Raw genomic sequence first — 17,995 nt, 5'->3', positions numbered from 1 at the left:
GACCATTTTGCATTCGTGACAGTGTGTGGTGAGTCCGTCATCGATTTCTGTTGGGGTTTTACCGAGACTTAAAAAAAGTTACATCGCCAAGTACTGCTGAAAACAGCACGAGACTAAATATTCGTTATGCTGTTATTGTAATTTGGCATACATATGTGACCCTCCATGGGACTTTAAAGCTAAAGGTGATAGCACACTCACAACACGCTGACACAACACGCTTAGTGTGTCCTACAACACGGATTATGCATAGATTTAACAAAGAAGAGCAAACTTGTTTTGTTTTGCAAGACTTAACACGCTAAATCTTTTGTTTCTCTTAGTGTGCGATCGGTAGCACGCTTATATAGCTGTGTGATCGGTAGCACGCTTAGTGTACGATCGATAGCACACTTTACTGTGCGATCGATAGCACGCTCAGTGTGCGATCGATGGCATGCTTAGTGTGCGATCGATGGCGCGCCCCGTACGAAAATTCTCGGCGAAACACCAGCCATAAAAAATATATGCTAATCAGCGAGAATCAAACATGACAAGTCATGGCGATGATTCGGTTGACACGAGCGAGACAAACAAGCGAGAACTGAGCAAGATCAGAGCGAGACATGTGTGCCGCTGAGCGCGTCTGATCGGGGCATATTCAAGCCCTCCCGTTCGAAAATTTATGGACAGACACGAGCGAGATTCAAGTCAGACAACAGTCGCCCTCTTAAAACCAGCAAGAATCTAGCAACGAATGTTTTTCTCACTATGGAACGCTCGCGAAACCAAACGCGGCCTATGTTTATTCCCAGCCCTAAGACACTCCAAACTTTCTGTGATATTTTAGCACGGTGGAATACTTGGAAATGAAGGCTGAGAGTTTGGAAAAGCTTAATCTTAATTTGGCGAGCGAAACTACAAAGGCAAAGAAAATTTGTAGAAGCGCATAGTCTGTTCATATAAGTACTTGTGACTTTCGCTTGCACCAGCGTGTTTTTAGGTTTCAAATTACAGTTCAAATTCATTGGAGTAAAATCTGCGCGAACACTGGAACTGAATTTTGACAAAGCTGACGCCTGGCTCGTGTTTACTCATAGCGAACACCGCTTTTGGTCATCATGCTATTCACCCGCTTAAAAAAATATTCCTCAAACTTTACCCCGCGAGATTTGTTTTGCGTTTGTCCGAGAAAATATATCTATCAGACAATACGCAAGACTTGAAATGGTCGATGTTTATGACCGAGAAAAAGATCGAAAACAGCAAAGCACACGGTTGGGTACGGTAAATACGACTAAAGACTACTGGTTCGATAAACCAAACAGGCAATCCAACTAGCTTACGCAAAGCGTATAATTTATTCCAATATAATATTATTCGATCTAGAGAAAAGAAATTAAATACATTTGAGAAACTGAACAGGATCTATCGATACATAAACACAAGAGTCAAACTATTAGCTAGATTTGCAGCACTGATAACTTACTTCTGTGGCGATGTCTAGTAGGATTGTTTCACGGTATACAGGTCAGCAACAGATATAACAGATCAGGGTATAACAGAATACGGTTCAGCGCGACAGGTCAGCAAAACATGAAGGTCACTTCGAATCTAAAACATCTGAACTGACTTTAGAGATACAACGCTATTTTTACGTTGTCGATTTTTACCTATCTTTTTTCCCCTTTAACTTGTTCACTGAGCAACTTCTTGGACCAATGTCTAATCCAGATCAAGAAAGGGCACCGACGTTCTAAGTTCGCAGTTTCTTATCAATTGAGTTCTCCCTATATGCATACCATAGTCTCCGCGTCTCACAGAGACCCACTGAGAGCAAAAAAAAAACATACAAGCACTAGAAAATACAGATGTATTTTTTATCAACTGCAAATACCATTTGGATGACTACCTGTATTGACGACAACTTTTACAGTCCAACGCATCCATCAAACATAGCAACAACAGCTTCCATAAAATCATCTCTATCCACATCAGCAACACGGGTCCCTGCGGCACTTGAACTGATACATTTGAGTATTCTCATTACCTGTTTGCTAGATGATGTATCGATTTTATAAGAGAGAAGAGAGGGTTATGGAATCAGCCCTAGGGGATAAAAATTTCCTTATTCATGCTATCACAACTTTTTCCTTTTACGAATGACTCGTGATGTCCGTCAGTGTTACAGACTTAGGAGTCTATGTAAGAAAGACTCCTGTCTTAGATGGACAATTAGAGCCGGTTATTCAAACGAAGTTTAGCCGTCGTTTGACAAAACCAGGTCATAAACATTTGATTAAATCGACCCTTTTATAGAGAAACCCTGAGGCTCACTGAATGCGTAGAACCTCGGTTTGGTATAGAGCTCGTGTAAATAGCTGGCGCCCTGAGAGTCCTTCCTGATCATTCCTGAGACTTCTGTGTGATTAACATGTAATGTCAGTATCAGGATCATATGTTATGCTATTGTGTACATTTAAATCAGCTAGATCGTCTATAAATGGCAAAGACAGTGATGGCTTGATAATACAGTAATATTCCTCGATCGAAATTGGTAAAATTTCAAGCCGGAAGAAACTGCAAAGGCTGTTTGCAGTATGATCAAGATAGAAATCAACCGTAGTAAAATACCTTTCAATTAATCTTTGAGTCTCTTCCTCCCCTCCCCAAAACAAAAGATACGCAACGGACTTCCTGTTTTTCCAGAAAGGATGAATGATTGACAACTTATGGGAATTTAGCATCGCAAAATTCGTGCGTGATCATGCATACTAAGAATAACAATGTAGCGCTATTGGGTGTCAGTTGATTCTGAAACTAAAACATTTACGAAAATAATTCGAATTCGAGGTCTTTTAGTCGGATGAGATATTGACTTCCTTTTTTCCAAAATGAATAGATTAAAACTTCGGCTTTAGTCTATCTTATCAGTGTAAACTTCGCGAGATGGTTGAGTTTACAAAGGGTTGTCAAGGAGAGGTCAGTGCGACGTCAAATATTCTGTTTGTTTTTCTCCAATCATTTATATATTTCTTTCAAGGAAACCTTGAGGGACACAGTAAATCCCGCTAAGGGGTAGCGAAAATGGGTAGTAAACAATCCACAATTCTAAAAGCTTTTGAAGCTGCTTGCGATGGTTCTGATCTCAGACTGATCTTTTGAAGCGGCTCAACACTAAAGAAGGAAAACCGCTCTCAATTCTAAGACCAAAGATGGTGACGAGAATGCAACTCCTCTCATAATTGCCTCTCGAAATGGAAACCTAAACTCTGTGAAGATTCTTTTGAGTTACGAAGCGGACATCGAAGCTCGAGGAATTGTGAAAGCCAACACCGACGAAGCCATCGAGGATTGCTCTCCTTTGTGGGTCGCTGCTGCTACTGGTCATCTAAATGTTATGAAACTGTTGATCGATCACAACGCGGATGTTGACGGCAGAAATGCAACGAATCCTACTCCTTTGAGAGCTGTTGCGTACGATGGACGTCTTGAAATAGTGAGTTGTTTAGTTGAGAACGGAGCTGATGTAAATGCAAGAGATGAATTTGAGAGTACTCCTTTAATGATATCATGTTACAATGGTAACATGGATGTTGCTTCCTATCTGATCGAACAGGGCGCAAATTATCATTTGCAAGACAAGGCTGGGGACACATCTCTTCACTATGCTGTAGAAAAAGAGCACACTGAAATTGTCAGCACGCTTCTCTCTCGGAGTAAAAGAGAAGCAAAATCAGAAACGTTTGACCCCACTTCTATTAGCCAGTAATGAAGGCAAACATGAAATGGTTGCGTATTATATTAACCGACCAGAATGTACCAAGGAACAAAGAATTAACGCTCTCGAACTTCTTGGTGCTTCTATGACTAATCAGGATCCTGATTCTTATGAAACTGAAAAGGCATTCAGTTACATGAAGCGTGCAATGAAGGAGAGGTATGCGGACCCGTCATGTCCTTTGCTTAAAAGAAAAATAAAACCCGTGAAAGATTATGAAAATAGAACAGAGAGTCAAACTCTTGAGGAACTTTCTCTGTTAAAAGATGATAATCATGCTATTCGCATGGAGAGACTCATAATCAAAGAGAGAGTCCTCGGAACTGACTCTTCAGCGCTTCTGAAAGATATGAGATCCTATGGGACCGTTCTGGCTGACTCTGACCAATACGGACCTAGCTTGTATTGGTCTCTGTAAACGAGCGATGGAAATAGCCATGAACTGTGGTGCCCCCATTACCCATGAGCTTCAAATGTTGCCATAGCTATTCATATTAACGGCCCTGGAACATCGGTGCTCGAATGGAAACCACATTAAGGCAGTATTCGAAAAACTGACAGAAAAACTGGAGAGAAGGAAATTGCAAGAGGGGCAAGAAGACGAGGAAATAGAAAAAATGCTTTACTGTATCCTAAGTCTTCTGATGATATACACCAAATTCGAAGTTTTAGAAGATAATGAGGATGAAATGGAAGAAATGATCAAATATGTTCAAAGAATTCTGCGTTTAGACATTCGTAACCACGAAGGAAATCCATTACTGCATCTAGCAGTAGTTGATACAAACACAATGGGAATTGTGTGCAAGCCTCCTTGCGTTAATACCACGAAGTTAATTTTACATGCAGGGTGCGATGTGAATGTCGTGAACATTGAAGGAGAAACTCCTCTTCATTTAGCTGTGACTTTTATGCCGGGAGGTAAACAAGAAGAGACTTTGAAACAAACTTTGGAGATATTGCTAGATATCGGTTCAGATACAAAGCTTGTAAACAACAAGGGTCAAACACCACTGGACTGCTGTGAGAGTGACGTGACTCGAAGGATCCTGTCAGAGAGAGGAGGACTGGGTGCCATGAACGTCGATACCAGAACTGTAAGAAAGTTTTAATTTCGAAGTGTTAATTTGTCCGCAAAATAATTATAAGATTTAATTAAACCCAAATTAATTTTTTCAATCAACATTTCCTCTTTCAGCGTCTACGTTTCTCCATGAAATGTTTTCCTTCTCCTAATAACACAAAGCACTTTTTTCGATGGGAAGGTCTATCAAATCTAATTTTGTACAATTAAATCTAATTTTGTACAGTTAGCATGACAGCATTTCAATTATTTTCTCCAGTTTTCAAATCAAAGAAGCCCAGTACGTTCAGTTAAACTGTAAATTGGACTAATAATCATAATAATAATAATCCCATGCTGTTGAGTTTTTTCTTGTCTTTATCGTTCGTTTTCATTCCTATACTATGAAGAGTCAGCATTAAATTAATTATTATTTAAGTAAAACCGGTGTCGACGTCAGATGATGACCAATATATCCTACTTTTACGCCTCTAGGCGTCTTGTTTAATATAACTTAGCGATATAGATTATGGAATTGTTGGATCGTTATTGACCAGCCGGAAGGTCCGTATTGGAAAAAACTGTGCCCGAGGTCTTGGAAAGACAGAGGGCACAGTCTTTCCCAGTAAGGACCGAACTATGCCTGTAAACAACATTTAAATTTTTTTCTAACACATAAAAAAATGATTGCCAGAAGAACCCGAATGATTTAGGGCTACAATTACGAGTTTAATTATGGAAAATCCTCCATAAACTTAACAATTTGTGAGCGAGTGGATGATAAAGAAAATAGACGTTATTTAAATTAAAGAGAAAGCTTTCACCGAAACATTTTTATTTGTAAAGGTAACTTAAAAGGCTTCTGAGCAAACTTTGAAACATTTTTTGAAAAGTAACTGTCACGATGTGACACCTGTCAATTAAAGAGGAGAAAAGCAAAGAGTCGGAATGGCTGGCAAATATAGATCCAAGTTTATTAGATGAATCGAAAGAAGAAAAACAGTTAGACGACCAGGAAATTTCTTCATTTATTGAAGGAAATAGAAACAGCAACACGACAACGCGCCGCTTCGCATACTTCTGTAACGAGCTCCCCGTAAATAAATATCCGCGAAATTCGCCCGCACTGAAATAACAGTTTGGCGTGTTGGATAATAAATAACTTATTAGACGTTTTGTTGTGTAGTATCTCTGGGTATTTTTACTCGTTATTTGTATTTTGACTTGCCCTACGGGCTCGTCAAAATACTGCACAACTCGTAAGAATACTCAGCGATACGACACAACAAAACGTCTAATAAGATGTGTGTACTGGTACGACAAACACACACGAGTTGAATGACCATGCGACGATCTTCTCGAAAAAAACAAACGCTCGGAGATCTTACGGAAAGTATTGTTCATTTCTAACGACGGTTACCTCTGTTCCGTTTTAGAATGTCTCGGAAAGTCAAATTGTAAGTGAATGTAAATGTGTGTTTTGGAGTTGTCAGTCTGTTTGTTTGTTTTGTTCGTTTGCTGGTGTGAGTAAATCGGTTCTTCTTCCACCGAAAAGCTGAAGTCAGTGAGACTCTTTACAGTTAGACACAAGGGGATTTAATCTGACTTTTATTCATCGAATTCCTTCGTTTACTGTTGCGAAATTTACGGTAGAAATGTCCAAATTCAAGGGACTTGCAAAGAATGGGCGAAAGTGTATTTATAGAAGAACTCAAAACTTCGCTCAACGTTTCACAAACGAAAAAATTGTGTCTGAGTTACTTTTTGTAACATTAAAATAACAAAATATTTCAATCTTACTAAATACAAATTTAGTGCCACAAAATTTAGTTCGAAATAAATTTTTGCGGAAAAACCAAAGTAATTTGAGAGCGAGAGAAGAAAGAATTCATATGATTTATCGCCAAAAGGTCGTGAGCGAGGTCTTTGCTAAAAATTCTGCAAAATGAGATATATTTGTGAAAAATTGCAACGAAGCTTGAGATGTTCTGCAAAGTGAAAAAAGACAAACAGATCTGATCTTTTTAAAGAATGTGGTGTCCATGATCCTGGAATTAGCGACCATTTGATGGTGTATGGAATTCTGACTGAAAGGATCAAGTACCATCAAAGCAAAGTGATTACTTTCTCCGATTTTAAGAACCTTGACACAGATAAACTGAAAGAGACCCTTAGTATAGCACCCTGGCATGTGGGAGAAATATTTAACTGTGTTGAGGATTGTTATGATTATTGGATAAAACTTCTGAGAACTATTTTGTCAGAGTATTTGCCAGTGAAGAAAATGAAAGACAGGGCAAAAGATGTTCCCTATATGACCCCAGCATGGAAATCTGCTATAAGGACTAAACGTAAGTTTGCCAAAAGGTTCAACCAAAACAAAACACCAGAAAACTTGGAGCTCAAGAGAAAATGGAGGAATGAGGCTACACAACAAAGGCGAATAGCCATAAAGCAATACTGGGAGGAAGTATCACATGATCTGAAGAATAATCCTAAGAATTATTTTCAAACCTTCAAACCATTCTTGGATAGAAAGGACAAAGAGGACAACAAAAAGAGAGAAATACATTTATCTATTAATGGTACATTGGAAAAAGATAGGCTAGTGGTGGCAGAGTATCTTTCTGAGTATTTCTCATCCATGGCCAAAGGAATAGGAGGTAAACAGGTAGATGATTTAACTGAGGGGCATTTTATTGAGCATAGCAGTCTACATCTCATTTCTTCACATATGGCAGAATCAAATGACTCCTTTTGTTTCAGACCTGTAAATCATTTTGAAGTGAAGGATGCTCTTGAAAATCTTAATACTCGCAAAGCAATTGGATATGAAGGTTTGCAACCCAGAATTTTAAAATTAGTAGCTGAGGAATTGGCTCCTTCACTAACCAGGATTCTCAATACTAGCACTGAACAAGGGACATGGTTATTTGACTGGAAGAGAGGGGTATGGGTACCTGTCTACAAGAGTAACAACAGAGAAGAAGTGAAGAATTATCGACCAATTACAGTTGTACCCACCCTCGATAAGCTGTTTGAGAAACTATTGGGAAAGCAGTTTACAGAGTAAACAGAGTATATGGATCCTAAACTTAGCAATAGCCTGACAGTCTATCGAAAGAACAATGGATGTGAAACCACATTACTGAGACTAGTTGAGAGATGGAAGCTGGATCCAGATAGTAGAAAGGTTGTAGGAGTATTATCCTCTGACATGAGTAAGGCATTTGACTCTGTTAGTCCACCACTGCTCATTAAGAAAATGGAATCATACAACTTTTCAGGATCAGCCCTCAACCTTCTGCGTGCGTATTTCTCTCACAGACGGAACAGGGTCAAGTTGGGTCCTGTGACGAGTCAGTGGAAAGATACAATAAGAGGTTGTCCTCAAGGGTCCTCCTTTGGTCCCCTCTTGTGGAACTCATTTCAAAATGATCTCACTTATATAACTGAGGAGGGAATCTGCATGTATGCAGACGATCATCAGATTTTTACATCAAGCTCGTCTGCTAGTATTGTGGAAGAGAAACTGCTGAGTGAAGGTAGCAAAATTACTAAATGGTACAAAGAAAACCTGCTACAAGTGAATGTTCAGAAATATCAATCCATGCTTATGGGTTCTGGAACTGAGGCCAAAAATAGTATAAACCTGCATATAGATGGGACTGACATTGAACAATCAAAATCTATCAAACTTTTGGGGGTACTCCAGGACTCTGAACTAAATTTTAGTGAGCATATTACCTTAGTCTGTAAAAAGGCAAGTCAACAGATAGGAGTTTTAAGTCGTCTAAGAAAACTAATACCCACTTACGCTAAACTACAACTTTATAAATCCGCCATTTTACCTCACTTGACCTACTGCAGTATCATCTGGCATTTCTACAGAGCCTCAGACAAACGGAAAGGGCCTTGAGAGCAGTTATCAACGATAAATCACTCTCTTATGACGGCCTGCTGAAGCTGGCTGAAATTCCATCACTGGTGAACAGAAGGCTCCAGGACATAGCAATCCTTATGTTCAAGGCAAAAAAGAACTTACTTCCTTGTCAAATACAGGAACTATTTATGTCAGAAGTAAACTGCGATAGAAGATATTCTCTAAGAAATGCAGATTTTAGATTCCCTCGCTTTAATACAGTAAAATATGGTAAACACTCTATAAGATACTATGGCCCTCTCCTCTGGTCGAAACTTACAAAAGAGTTACGCAGTGAAGACAGCCTGCGCGGATTTAAGAGCAAAATCAGGAGAACGGATACGACTGTCACGATTGATGATGGATGCAAAAAATGTGCGCTCTGTAATAGTTGATTTTTAACTCTAGGACATTGATAAATAATTTTAACTGTTAATAGCTTAGGTAAATAATTCTGTAAATAGGTTCCAGATTTCTAATTTTTAAAGCTTTTACCCTGTGTCCCCAATTAGTGCTATGCGCTAGGTTTTCACGACACATAAATAAAGTTCACTACTACTACTACTGACTCACGCGAAACTGATACCGCCCGCTGTGAGCGGGCCGGATGGGGAGAAAACTACCGCTCTCGGAATCAGTCAGATTGCAGGATTTGTAGAATACCGCCCGCTCACGAACTGATAAAAAAGTATTCATTGTTATTTGAATTCTTGAGTTTTTAAACTTTGGATGTTTGTGCATCATTAGCATCTGATATGTATTGTTGAGGTTATTCCTCAACAAGGTTTTATGTTAGTCCGTTCCGTTTCACATTTTTTTTGTATGTCAGTAGACCACAATCCTTCAGTAGTAATATTTTATTTTGGGAGCCCCTTTCCGCACGTGAAAAAGCGTTTGTGAATGATTTAGGTACGTAAAAACTGTTTTCTTTTCTTTCGTTTACCGCCTATCATCATGTGGTTTTTACGGCTCCCTGAGCCTCGTAATTTATGATGAAAGGGCGACCGGATGGTTTTGTAAACATTGGAATTCTTCGCCGTCATTAAATTCGTTGGGTTAATGAGCTGTTCTGTTGTTATTCGACATCGACGCCGCTATATGTGTCTGACCCGGACATGTATTTTCATCATGATGAAAAAAGAAACTGATATTTTTTATCATTATTACTATTGATATCATCGTAAATACTTGGTGTAATTGTTCCGGTGGTATAGAGATGTGCGAGCTAAGATGCTATTGAGTTTGACGGAGCACTTTTTAAAGAAATATATGAAGTTTTTGCTTATTGAACCCAATAAACCCTATAAAATTGCTTGCTTATCTTGATGCGAGTAATCAGCAAAATTATCATTGGGATTATTCAACATTATTACACGACTTGGGCAGTCAGACGGCCAATAACTAAAATCAACCAATCAAAATGCTCTATTGCCGGTCAATATTCTCTCAGTATTGGACCGGGCACTGTCCCGAATGGTCCCAAATGATACCGCACTTGCGTCCCTTTGAACTTCAGTCGTATAATAAATCTCTTATTAACCAAGCTTGCTCGGGACCGTACTGGAAGAATATCGGCCCTCGGTCTTTTTTGCAAGGACCTCGCAGCGCTCGTCCGTACTGTCAAGACCTCGGGCCGATATTCTCCCTGTACGGCCCACGCGCTTGGTTTATAAGATATATATTTTCACTATCCTAACGCGAAAAATTGTAAGTTAAAATGTTTATCATCGCTTTTACTATAACTACCATTATCATCAAATTATTTTTTTGTCCTCACTTAGGATGAAAAAGCTGGTAGCGAAACTAGTAAGTCAAGTGTAAAAGTTTTTCCTGCAGCAACTGAAATAAAAGAATTTGATTTTGAGGTGAAATCTCAGAAAGATAAATCAGGTGAGTTGATTTTCGTCAGACGTGAATTTGTCGTGAGTATAGCTTCTTCACCACAGTCGCCCCTGAACAGATATTTTGAACCTCATCGTGAGCCGATAGCTGATCAAAAGTTAGGTCATTACCCTGTCGGCCCTGTAGACCATGACCGAATCAAAAATCAATCAGCAAAGAGGGAAGGCTCTCGACTGTCCTAGCTCTCGATTGTTTCAGGCGTTTTTACACGTTTACATGCTTATTTTTCGTTTGCGAAAATCCAAAATGATTAAAAGGCCAAACATTTTTATAAACTATAACAGATATGTTACTTTGGCCTTCTCTCTCATCATAAAGTTTAAATTATGAAGTCAAAAACATCGTATGAACAGATGGACGTTATCAATTTTAGCCCCAAGTGAATGGGATGGGAACCAGGCCCACATACTGAATCATGATACTTATACTTCTCGGTTTCTTCAGCTCCCCTTGAAAGGCAGGTCCCTTCAAACTGAGCAGTTTAGACTTGTGTTATCGACAACTGTTTCTCGTTTGTAAGATTTTCATAACTGTTGGTTGGCTTTTCTGCAGTGGTATGGGCATCGTGTCTTTCTAGTCTTATGTACTGGAGTCGTTAAGCGATTGCATCAGGAGCATATGACCTTCGATTTCATTGCAAACATTTTCGTTTCTTACTAGGTGAACAAAAACTCTTCCATGAAAAGAAAAATCACACAGCTGACTCGGAAAAGCTAGAAATAGATGAACTGTATTTCAACACAGACAGAAAATTACCAGCGAGAGGGGAAGAAACCGAAAATTCGCAGAGGCCCGGATTAACAAGTGAAGAGGATCAAATGCGAGAAAACCTGATTGAAATGAACCATTGCGAGATCCATTTCCAATCACAAAAGAAAGAGTTGGAAGATGTTAACCTGCCGAAGGAAAAAGAAAAGCAAGGAAAAAGCTCATAGAGTCAATCGTGCGAGATAGAGGAACACGCGCAATTAAACGAGAACGAAGAGCAAGAAGTCAAGTCTAAAAAACAACTGCATGAGATAGAGAGGCATGTGAAATTCGCACAAGAACAGTTACAAGGAAAAGAAGAACAGTTTTCTTACTAGAAAATTAAAATGCATGAGATGGAAAAGCAATTGCAAAATTCACAAGTACAGTTGGATGAGAAAGAAGAACAGTTATCTAACCAGAGAACACAACTGCTGGAGATGGAAAAGCGATTAAAAGACTCACAAGGACAGTTACAAAAGAAAGAAGAACTAGAAGAAAAGACCAAAAGACAACTGCACGAGATGGAAAGGCATTTGAAAGACGCACAAGGAAAGTTACGAGAGAAAGAAGAACAATTTCTTAACTGTGAACTATTAATGCGTGATATGGAAAAGAATCTCGAGGACACACAAGAACAGTTAAAAGAACAAAAATAAGAGCTAGTCAATACGGAAGGACAAGTGCAAGTGAAAGAACAACAAATACGGGAAAAAGATAGGCTACTGATTGAGATGACGAATGCTCAAGAGCAGTTACAAGAGAGAGACGAACAAACTGCTACTTTATAACGTTTAGTTGCATCCCTGGAGGAATAGCTGAGGACAACAGTAAATGAAGTGAGCGAACTGGAGATACCTTTCAGCAGTGCAATATTCTATTTAGTATCTCTTATTGTTACTAATTTTTTTATTGACATAAACGTTATAGTTTATAGTTTTATGGAACTAAATCGTAAAATCCTTGAGTGGAATTCGAAAATCATTCTCGACGCAACATCTTCTTCTCTCAAACCAAAGCGAACCGTCTCTTCTGGCTTCCCCTTCGTCGAAACAAAAAGAATCTTGTCGCGCTTCGTGTTTCCTTAGAAAAGACGAATGATTGGCACCTAGCATAATGATCACGATTACAAAGAGTGAGATTTATGGAAATCACGAATGACAGCGTAATGGTACTGAGTGCTTATTGTAGCAGAAAAGAGGACAGTTTTGGGTACGATTCTTTTTAGAAAATTTGCTCTAAAAAGACCCGAAATTGGTCTCTTTGCCAAATATAAATAGGCTCAACTAAATGCCAGTGACATATTATTATGACCACTATGACCTTGAATGTTGAAGGTTATGAATTTGAATGTTGTTTCCCTTACCCCGAGCGCATTGTCTTTCAAACAAAGCGTCGAGGAGTAGTATAAATTATAGGTGACTCGTGTGTTATGTAAAATGGCTAACAAGCGATGCGATAGTGATAGATTATCTACAGTTCATCAAGCTGCTCGTGACGGTTCTTCCGATCTGGAAGATCTTTAAAAAGCGACTGAGCATTAAAAACAAATGAATAAAGGCTGATAGTTTCTAAAGAAACTGTTTGGCTACGTCGGTGGGGGTAACGAAATAATTTGGATATATCAACAAAGTTGAAATGGTAAATTGGCCACCGTAACGATTACAAAAGCTGACGTTTCGAGCGTCAGCCCTTCGTCGGAGCGAATAGAGGAATTGTGGGTTGTGTGTGCTTTTAAAGGAAGAAAATGGTGTTATTGATGGGAACATGGCAACGAGAAAAACACGAGTAAATTAGTGGAATGAAAAGCGTTCGTTGATCCCTGTGGGATTTAGACTGCCGGTTTGAAAGATGAGCTTTTGTTCAAACAAAACTTACTTTGCAAAGAAAAACAGAAGACGGAGAAAACTTTGTCATTCCTCTCATCATTGCGGCTCATAATGGACATCGGAGTTCGAGGAACTTTAAAAGTTGGCGGCGACGATCGTACTGAGGTTATCAAGGGTTGTACAGCTTTAGGGGCCACCACTCTTAAAGGTCATCTTGATGTTGTGAGACTCTTATTGAACGAAAAATGGCAATGCGATAGACATTCTTCAAAGATTTCTGTGTTTCGATCCTCGTACTTGTGAAGGCAATACATTGCTGAACTTGGCATAAAAATCCGATTACAAAGGGTCTGTTAGAGAGAATGCGAAAAATTCCCTGTCTAGATCATTACGTCAATTTTACGTGCAGGGTGTGGTCCGATTACTGTCAACAACAAGGGAAATGCGCCGCTTCATTCAGTTTTGACTTTTATACCAGGACCTGAGCAAGAAGAGACTTTGAAAGAAATTCTGAAGTTTTTGTTAGATGTCGGCTCAGATACAAAGCTTGTGAAAAAGAATGGCCAAACAGTAATGAACTGCTATGATCTTCGGGCACACTGGTCCTTAATTAAAGTTTCACAGATTTTTGGGGCCTTTTTTCGCAATTCGTTATTTCGTAGTGTGCCTCACTTTTGTGAGTGTTTATTCATATAGCTTCACTGTCTGTCTTTAACGATCTCAGGAATGTTCCTTTGCCATACAGTTTAATTTTTTTTTAAAGTTGATTTTTTGTTGACATTTGCACGATAATGGCTTTTTTCACCTGAATTTCCACGCGGACGACTCGGTGTATAGGCCGCTGTCATGCATTACTTGCAATCAGTAAGAAAGCTAAAAGCTCGTCACCCTTAGTATCGCGCAAATGATATTATCTTGGTAAGTTTTAACAGCAATCCTATCAGTTTGATTAGAGAAGCAAGTGGCGGTCAAACATGGGTGACAGACTGACAATAATGGTTGCAGTTGCAACGTAGTAATTTTGTGACGGATTAACGACATTTAAAGGTTAAGAGGCGGCTGATATAAAAATAGTTTAAATATCATAAAAAGAGACCACTAGATGTTCTGTTTTGGCATCCCCTTAGTGGTTATGTGTTTTCCATTTTCTCTCAGGATGAAGTAACAGGAAGTCGTTCTGGCGAAGTAAGAGGAGCAAAGGACGTAAATGAGAAAATAAAAAAAGAATCTACGGCGATAGAAATATCAGGTGAGACGATCTTACAAAGGAACAAAATTTTTTTCAGGAAAAAACAATTGTACCCGAGACCAACGAGCTCCGCTAGTGAGCTGTTAGGTAACGAAGGAAAGAGTTCATTTTTATGGATAGCAGGCTAGGTGCCACTTAATCCGAAGTGGCGGTTCGCCCATCAGTTAAAAACAGAGCTAGACCGTGGGTGATACCAAGTTAACGCTGTTGACCACGATACGGAACTCAAATATGCACATATCAAACCAAATACGTAAAATACCATCACGAAGTGAGTAGATACCCTAAGTCGAAAACAAAATATTTTGACAAGGATTTCCTGTACAATATTACAATTCTCTCGATTTTACAGTCGCCCTGAGAATAGAGAGACAATTTTAAGCTTTTTTGCGAGACAAAGAACTGAAATAATAAATCATTTTCAGGTCTGATTTTCACTATTGCTTAAATAGTGGTCTTTACTGCAGTGCGAGGATCGTGCACAAATACGTTTTGAAATAAGAATATTCTGTTTTCATTTATTTTAGAACCATTGAGGGAACCGACAAAACAGATGGAAATTGTCCGAGAGCAACTGGGAGAGAGAGATAGACAAATGTGGGAAAGAGATGGACAATTCAGGGAGGCGACTCAGGAATTAACGAATGTTCATGAGCAACTACAAGAAAGAGATTGAGAATTGAGGGAGAAGACACAGCAGTTGGCAAATTCCCAAGGTAAACCGAAAGAGTGCCCTGGACATCTGAAAAAAATGATACAGCTACAGCGGCAGGTTCAAAGGAGAGTACGAGAGAGAGATGCGGGACGACAAAGCGAGATGACAATGCAGGTGGCAAATATTCAAGGGCAACTACAAAAGAGAGACGGACAACTGAGGGAGAAGACACAGCAGTTGACAAATGTCTAGAGACACAGCATTTCACAGATATCCAAGGGCAACTTCAAGAAAGAGACGGACAACTGAGGAAGAAGACACAGCAATTGACAAATGTGCAAGGGCAACTACATGAGAGGAATGGACAACAGAGAGAGAGAGAGAGAGAGAGAGAGAGAGAGAGAGAGAGAAAGAGAGAAAGTTGTTCACGTTCGCGTTGTTCACAAATATCCGAGGACAGCTACAATAGAAACATGGACAACTGAGGGAGAAGTCCATCACACATGGAGTTCCCCAAGGCTCAATACTAGGGCCAAAATTATTTGGCCAAAATTATTTGGTAAATTATTTATGTTTGCCGATGATACCACTATTTTTTAAAATTGGAAATAACATCGACGATATCATCTTAACACTCCAGTCTGTACTAGACCAGCTGTACACCTGGTGTCAATCAAACAGATTAATCGCCAACGAATCGAAATCTGAAGCCCTGATTATTTCTAGCCAGAACTTTATTGGCCCCCTGCCACGTTTGGCCTTTGGTAATAGCTTTATTGAGTACAAATCATCATCTAAATGTCTTGGGGTGACAATTGACAGCAAGCTATCGTGGCAGGAGCACATAAAGAACGTTTGTAAGTCATTCAGCAACAAAGTCGCAGTACTGAATCGGATAAAGTTTTTACCGATACCAACCTTAGAAAACATTTATTATAAAACTATTACCCCTAGCGTTTTGTATGGCATTGTAGTCTGGGGGTCTTGTTCTTCAACCTTGACGGATGATATTGATCGAATTCATTTAAGAGCTACTAGAATTATTTACAACCTACCCCATAGCATCCACAGTGATGACATCATGAACGCTCCACACTGGAACTCTATTGTTTCATTTTATATCAGGAGACTTTTAGTTATTACGTACAGTATCTATCATGGAAATAGCATCGAGCCTCTAAATGACTTAATAGTGAAATCCAAGACTCCTTTTTACTTAAGAAAATCCCTAAAAGTTAAGGTTCATAGACCAAGAACAGAAATGGGAAGATCTTCGTTTAAGCACAGAGCTGCACTATCCTGGAACCTCCTTCCCGAAGACATGAAGAACTGTTCAAACTTAACTTCCTTCAAGAGAAAACCCAGGGAGAATTAGAGAATTCTGAAATCTATCAGTTTTGCTAAAGCTTCCTGCAGCGTTTCCTACAAATCTGTTGACTTTAAATACTTTTAACATTTACTCCGTATTGTTATTAATATTTATTTCTTTTAATTGTCATTATTTACATACCATTTTCGTTCTATTCACTAATTAGGTATTTATTAATTGATAGTTTAATTGATGCAGGTCCACATCAGGACGTAATGTCTTGCCTATCCCTCAACCTGCTTTATTAAATAAACTATGATGATGATGATGATGATGATGAAGGCACAGCAGTTGACAAATATCCAAGGGCAATTACAAGAGAGGGATGGACAACTGAGGGAGAAGACACAACAATTGACAAATGTGCAAGGGCAACTACAAGAGAAAAATGAAGAAACAGCTCAGCAAGCTCAGCAACTGAGCTCAACAGCTCAGCAAGCGTTAACTGAACGTTTTCGCCTGCAGACACCTGTCTGGGTGATGTCACGTGTTCAAATTCAACTGATAGAGAAGTGCCTCGGCAGTGGAGGCTTGGGAAAGGTTGTGGAAGGCAAGTATTGGGGCTGCACAGTTGCCATCAAAAAGATCTACGAAGATCTTCTAAAATGTTCCCCTTACTACAGGGAACTTTTTGAGCGAGAAATGGACATTGACTCAAGATGCCGCCATCCTTGCCTACTTCAATTCATTGGAGCCACAAACGATGAAGAAAGTCCTTTGTTTGTGACGAAGTTCATGGAAACGAGTCTACGAAAATTGGTTGAGGAGCGACCTCTATTCAGAAGTGAAACATCTGTTATTTCTCTGGATGTGGCTCATCTGTTACCTTCATCTAAAGAAACCACACCCCATTATTCACCGGGATATCAGCAGTGCCAATGTGTTGCTATGGCGACAAACCGACCAATGGCGAGGCAAAGTATCGGATTATGGTGCTGCAAACTTTGCAAAGGCGACCATGACAGCTTGCCCTGGTGCCGTAATTTACAGCGCGCCTGAATCCTTTACTGATCATCAAACTTTAAAGGTATTTTCATTACCTTGTTTGTAGTAAATTGTATCCTTGGAAAAAGAAAACCGAACTGAATCATCTGAGTTATATTTAGTGGTCCGATTTTCCACCCCTGAGCTTTAGAAAACTCGTGTTAAGCTTACTCACATATTAAACAGACCAGACCGAAAGCGACTGTGGTTGACACAAAATAAAGCATCACAGCTCAGTCGTCCTGCCTCGTGTCGAATACAAATTAATGGCTGACTGCTCTGTCACCAGCATGTAATGATATACCTGGAATCCCTGAACTTAGGAACTGAACCAAGAAAAGATTTGAAGCATCAGAAGTGTCTTTGATGAAGATTACAAAAAGGATCAAATGATAGCAATTAACACTTATATGTCAAATAACTGAAGGTCCCTTCTTGAAGCTAATTGGACATAGACTTCGCTGGAAAATGAAAAGAACTTATAAGATGATTCCTTATCCTGTACTGAAAATAAT

At 39.3% G+C, this 17,995-nt stretch overlaps 2 protein-coding genes across 2 annotated transcripts; both read left to right on the top strand.

Moving 5' to 3' along the window:
• The first annotated feature begins 1,951 nt into the window (after window positions 1–1,951).
• On the top strand, window positions 1,952–17,870 carry LOC111338078 (uncharacterized). Its single transcript, XM_088724977.1, is given in 14 exon segments — window positions 1,952–3,129; window positions 3,132–3,159; window positions 3,162–3,690; window positions 3,692–4,163; window positions 4,165–4,871; window positions 7,923–8,586; window positions 8,715–8,903; window positions 10,527–10,635; window positions 11,308–11,451; window positions 13,633–13,793; window positions 14,379–14,472; window positions 15,000–15,118; window positions 16,755–17,311; window positions 17,313–17,870. Coding segments are annotated over 14 exon segments (4,071 nt in total). The 5' UTR covers window positions 1,952–3,066; the 3' UTR covers window positions 17,548–17,870.
• On the top strand, window positions 4,868–9,805 carry LOC148728533 (uncharacterized). Its single transcript, XM_088763233.1, has one exon. The coding sequence runs from the start codon at window positions 6,892–6,894 to the stop codon at window positions 7,894–7,896; it is 1,005 nt and encodes a 334-aa protein (XP_088619359.1). The 5' UTR covers window positions 4,868–6,891; the 3' UTR covers window positions 7,897–9,805.
• Window positions 17,871–17,995: the final 125 nt, after the last annotated feature.

Source organism: Stylophora pistillata, chromosome 6 (assembly GCF_964205215.1).
Source record: "Stylophora pistillata chromosome 6, jaStyPist1.2, whole genome shotgun sequence".
NCBI lineage: Eukaryota > Metazoa > Cnidaria > Anthozoa > Scleractinia > Pocilloporidae > Stylophora > Stylophora pistillata.
This window is presented reverse-complemented; position numbering and strand designations above follow the sequence as displayed.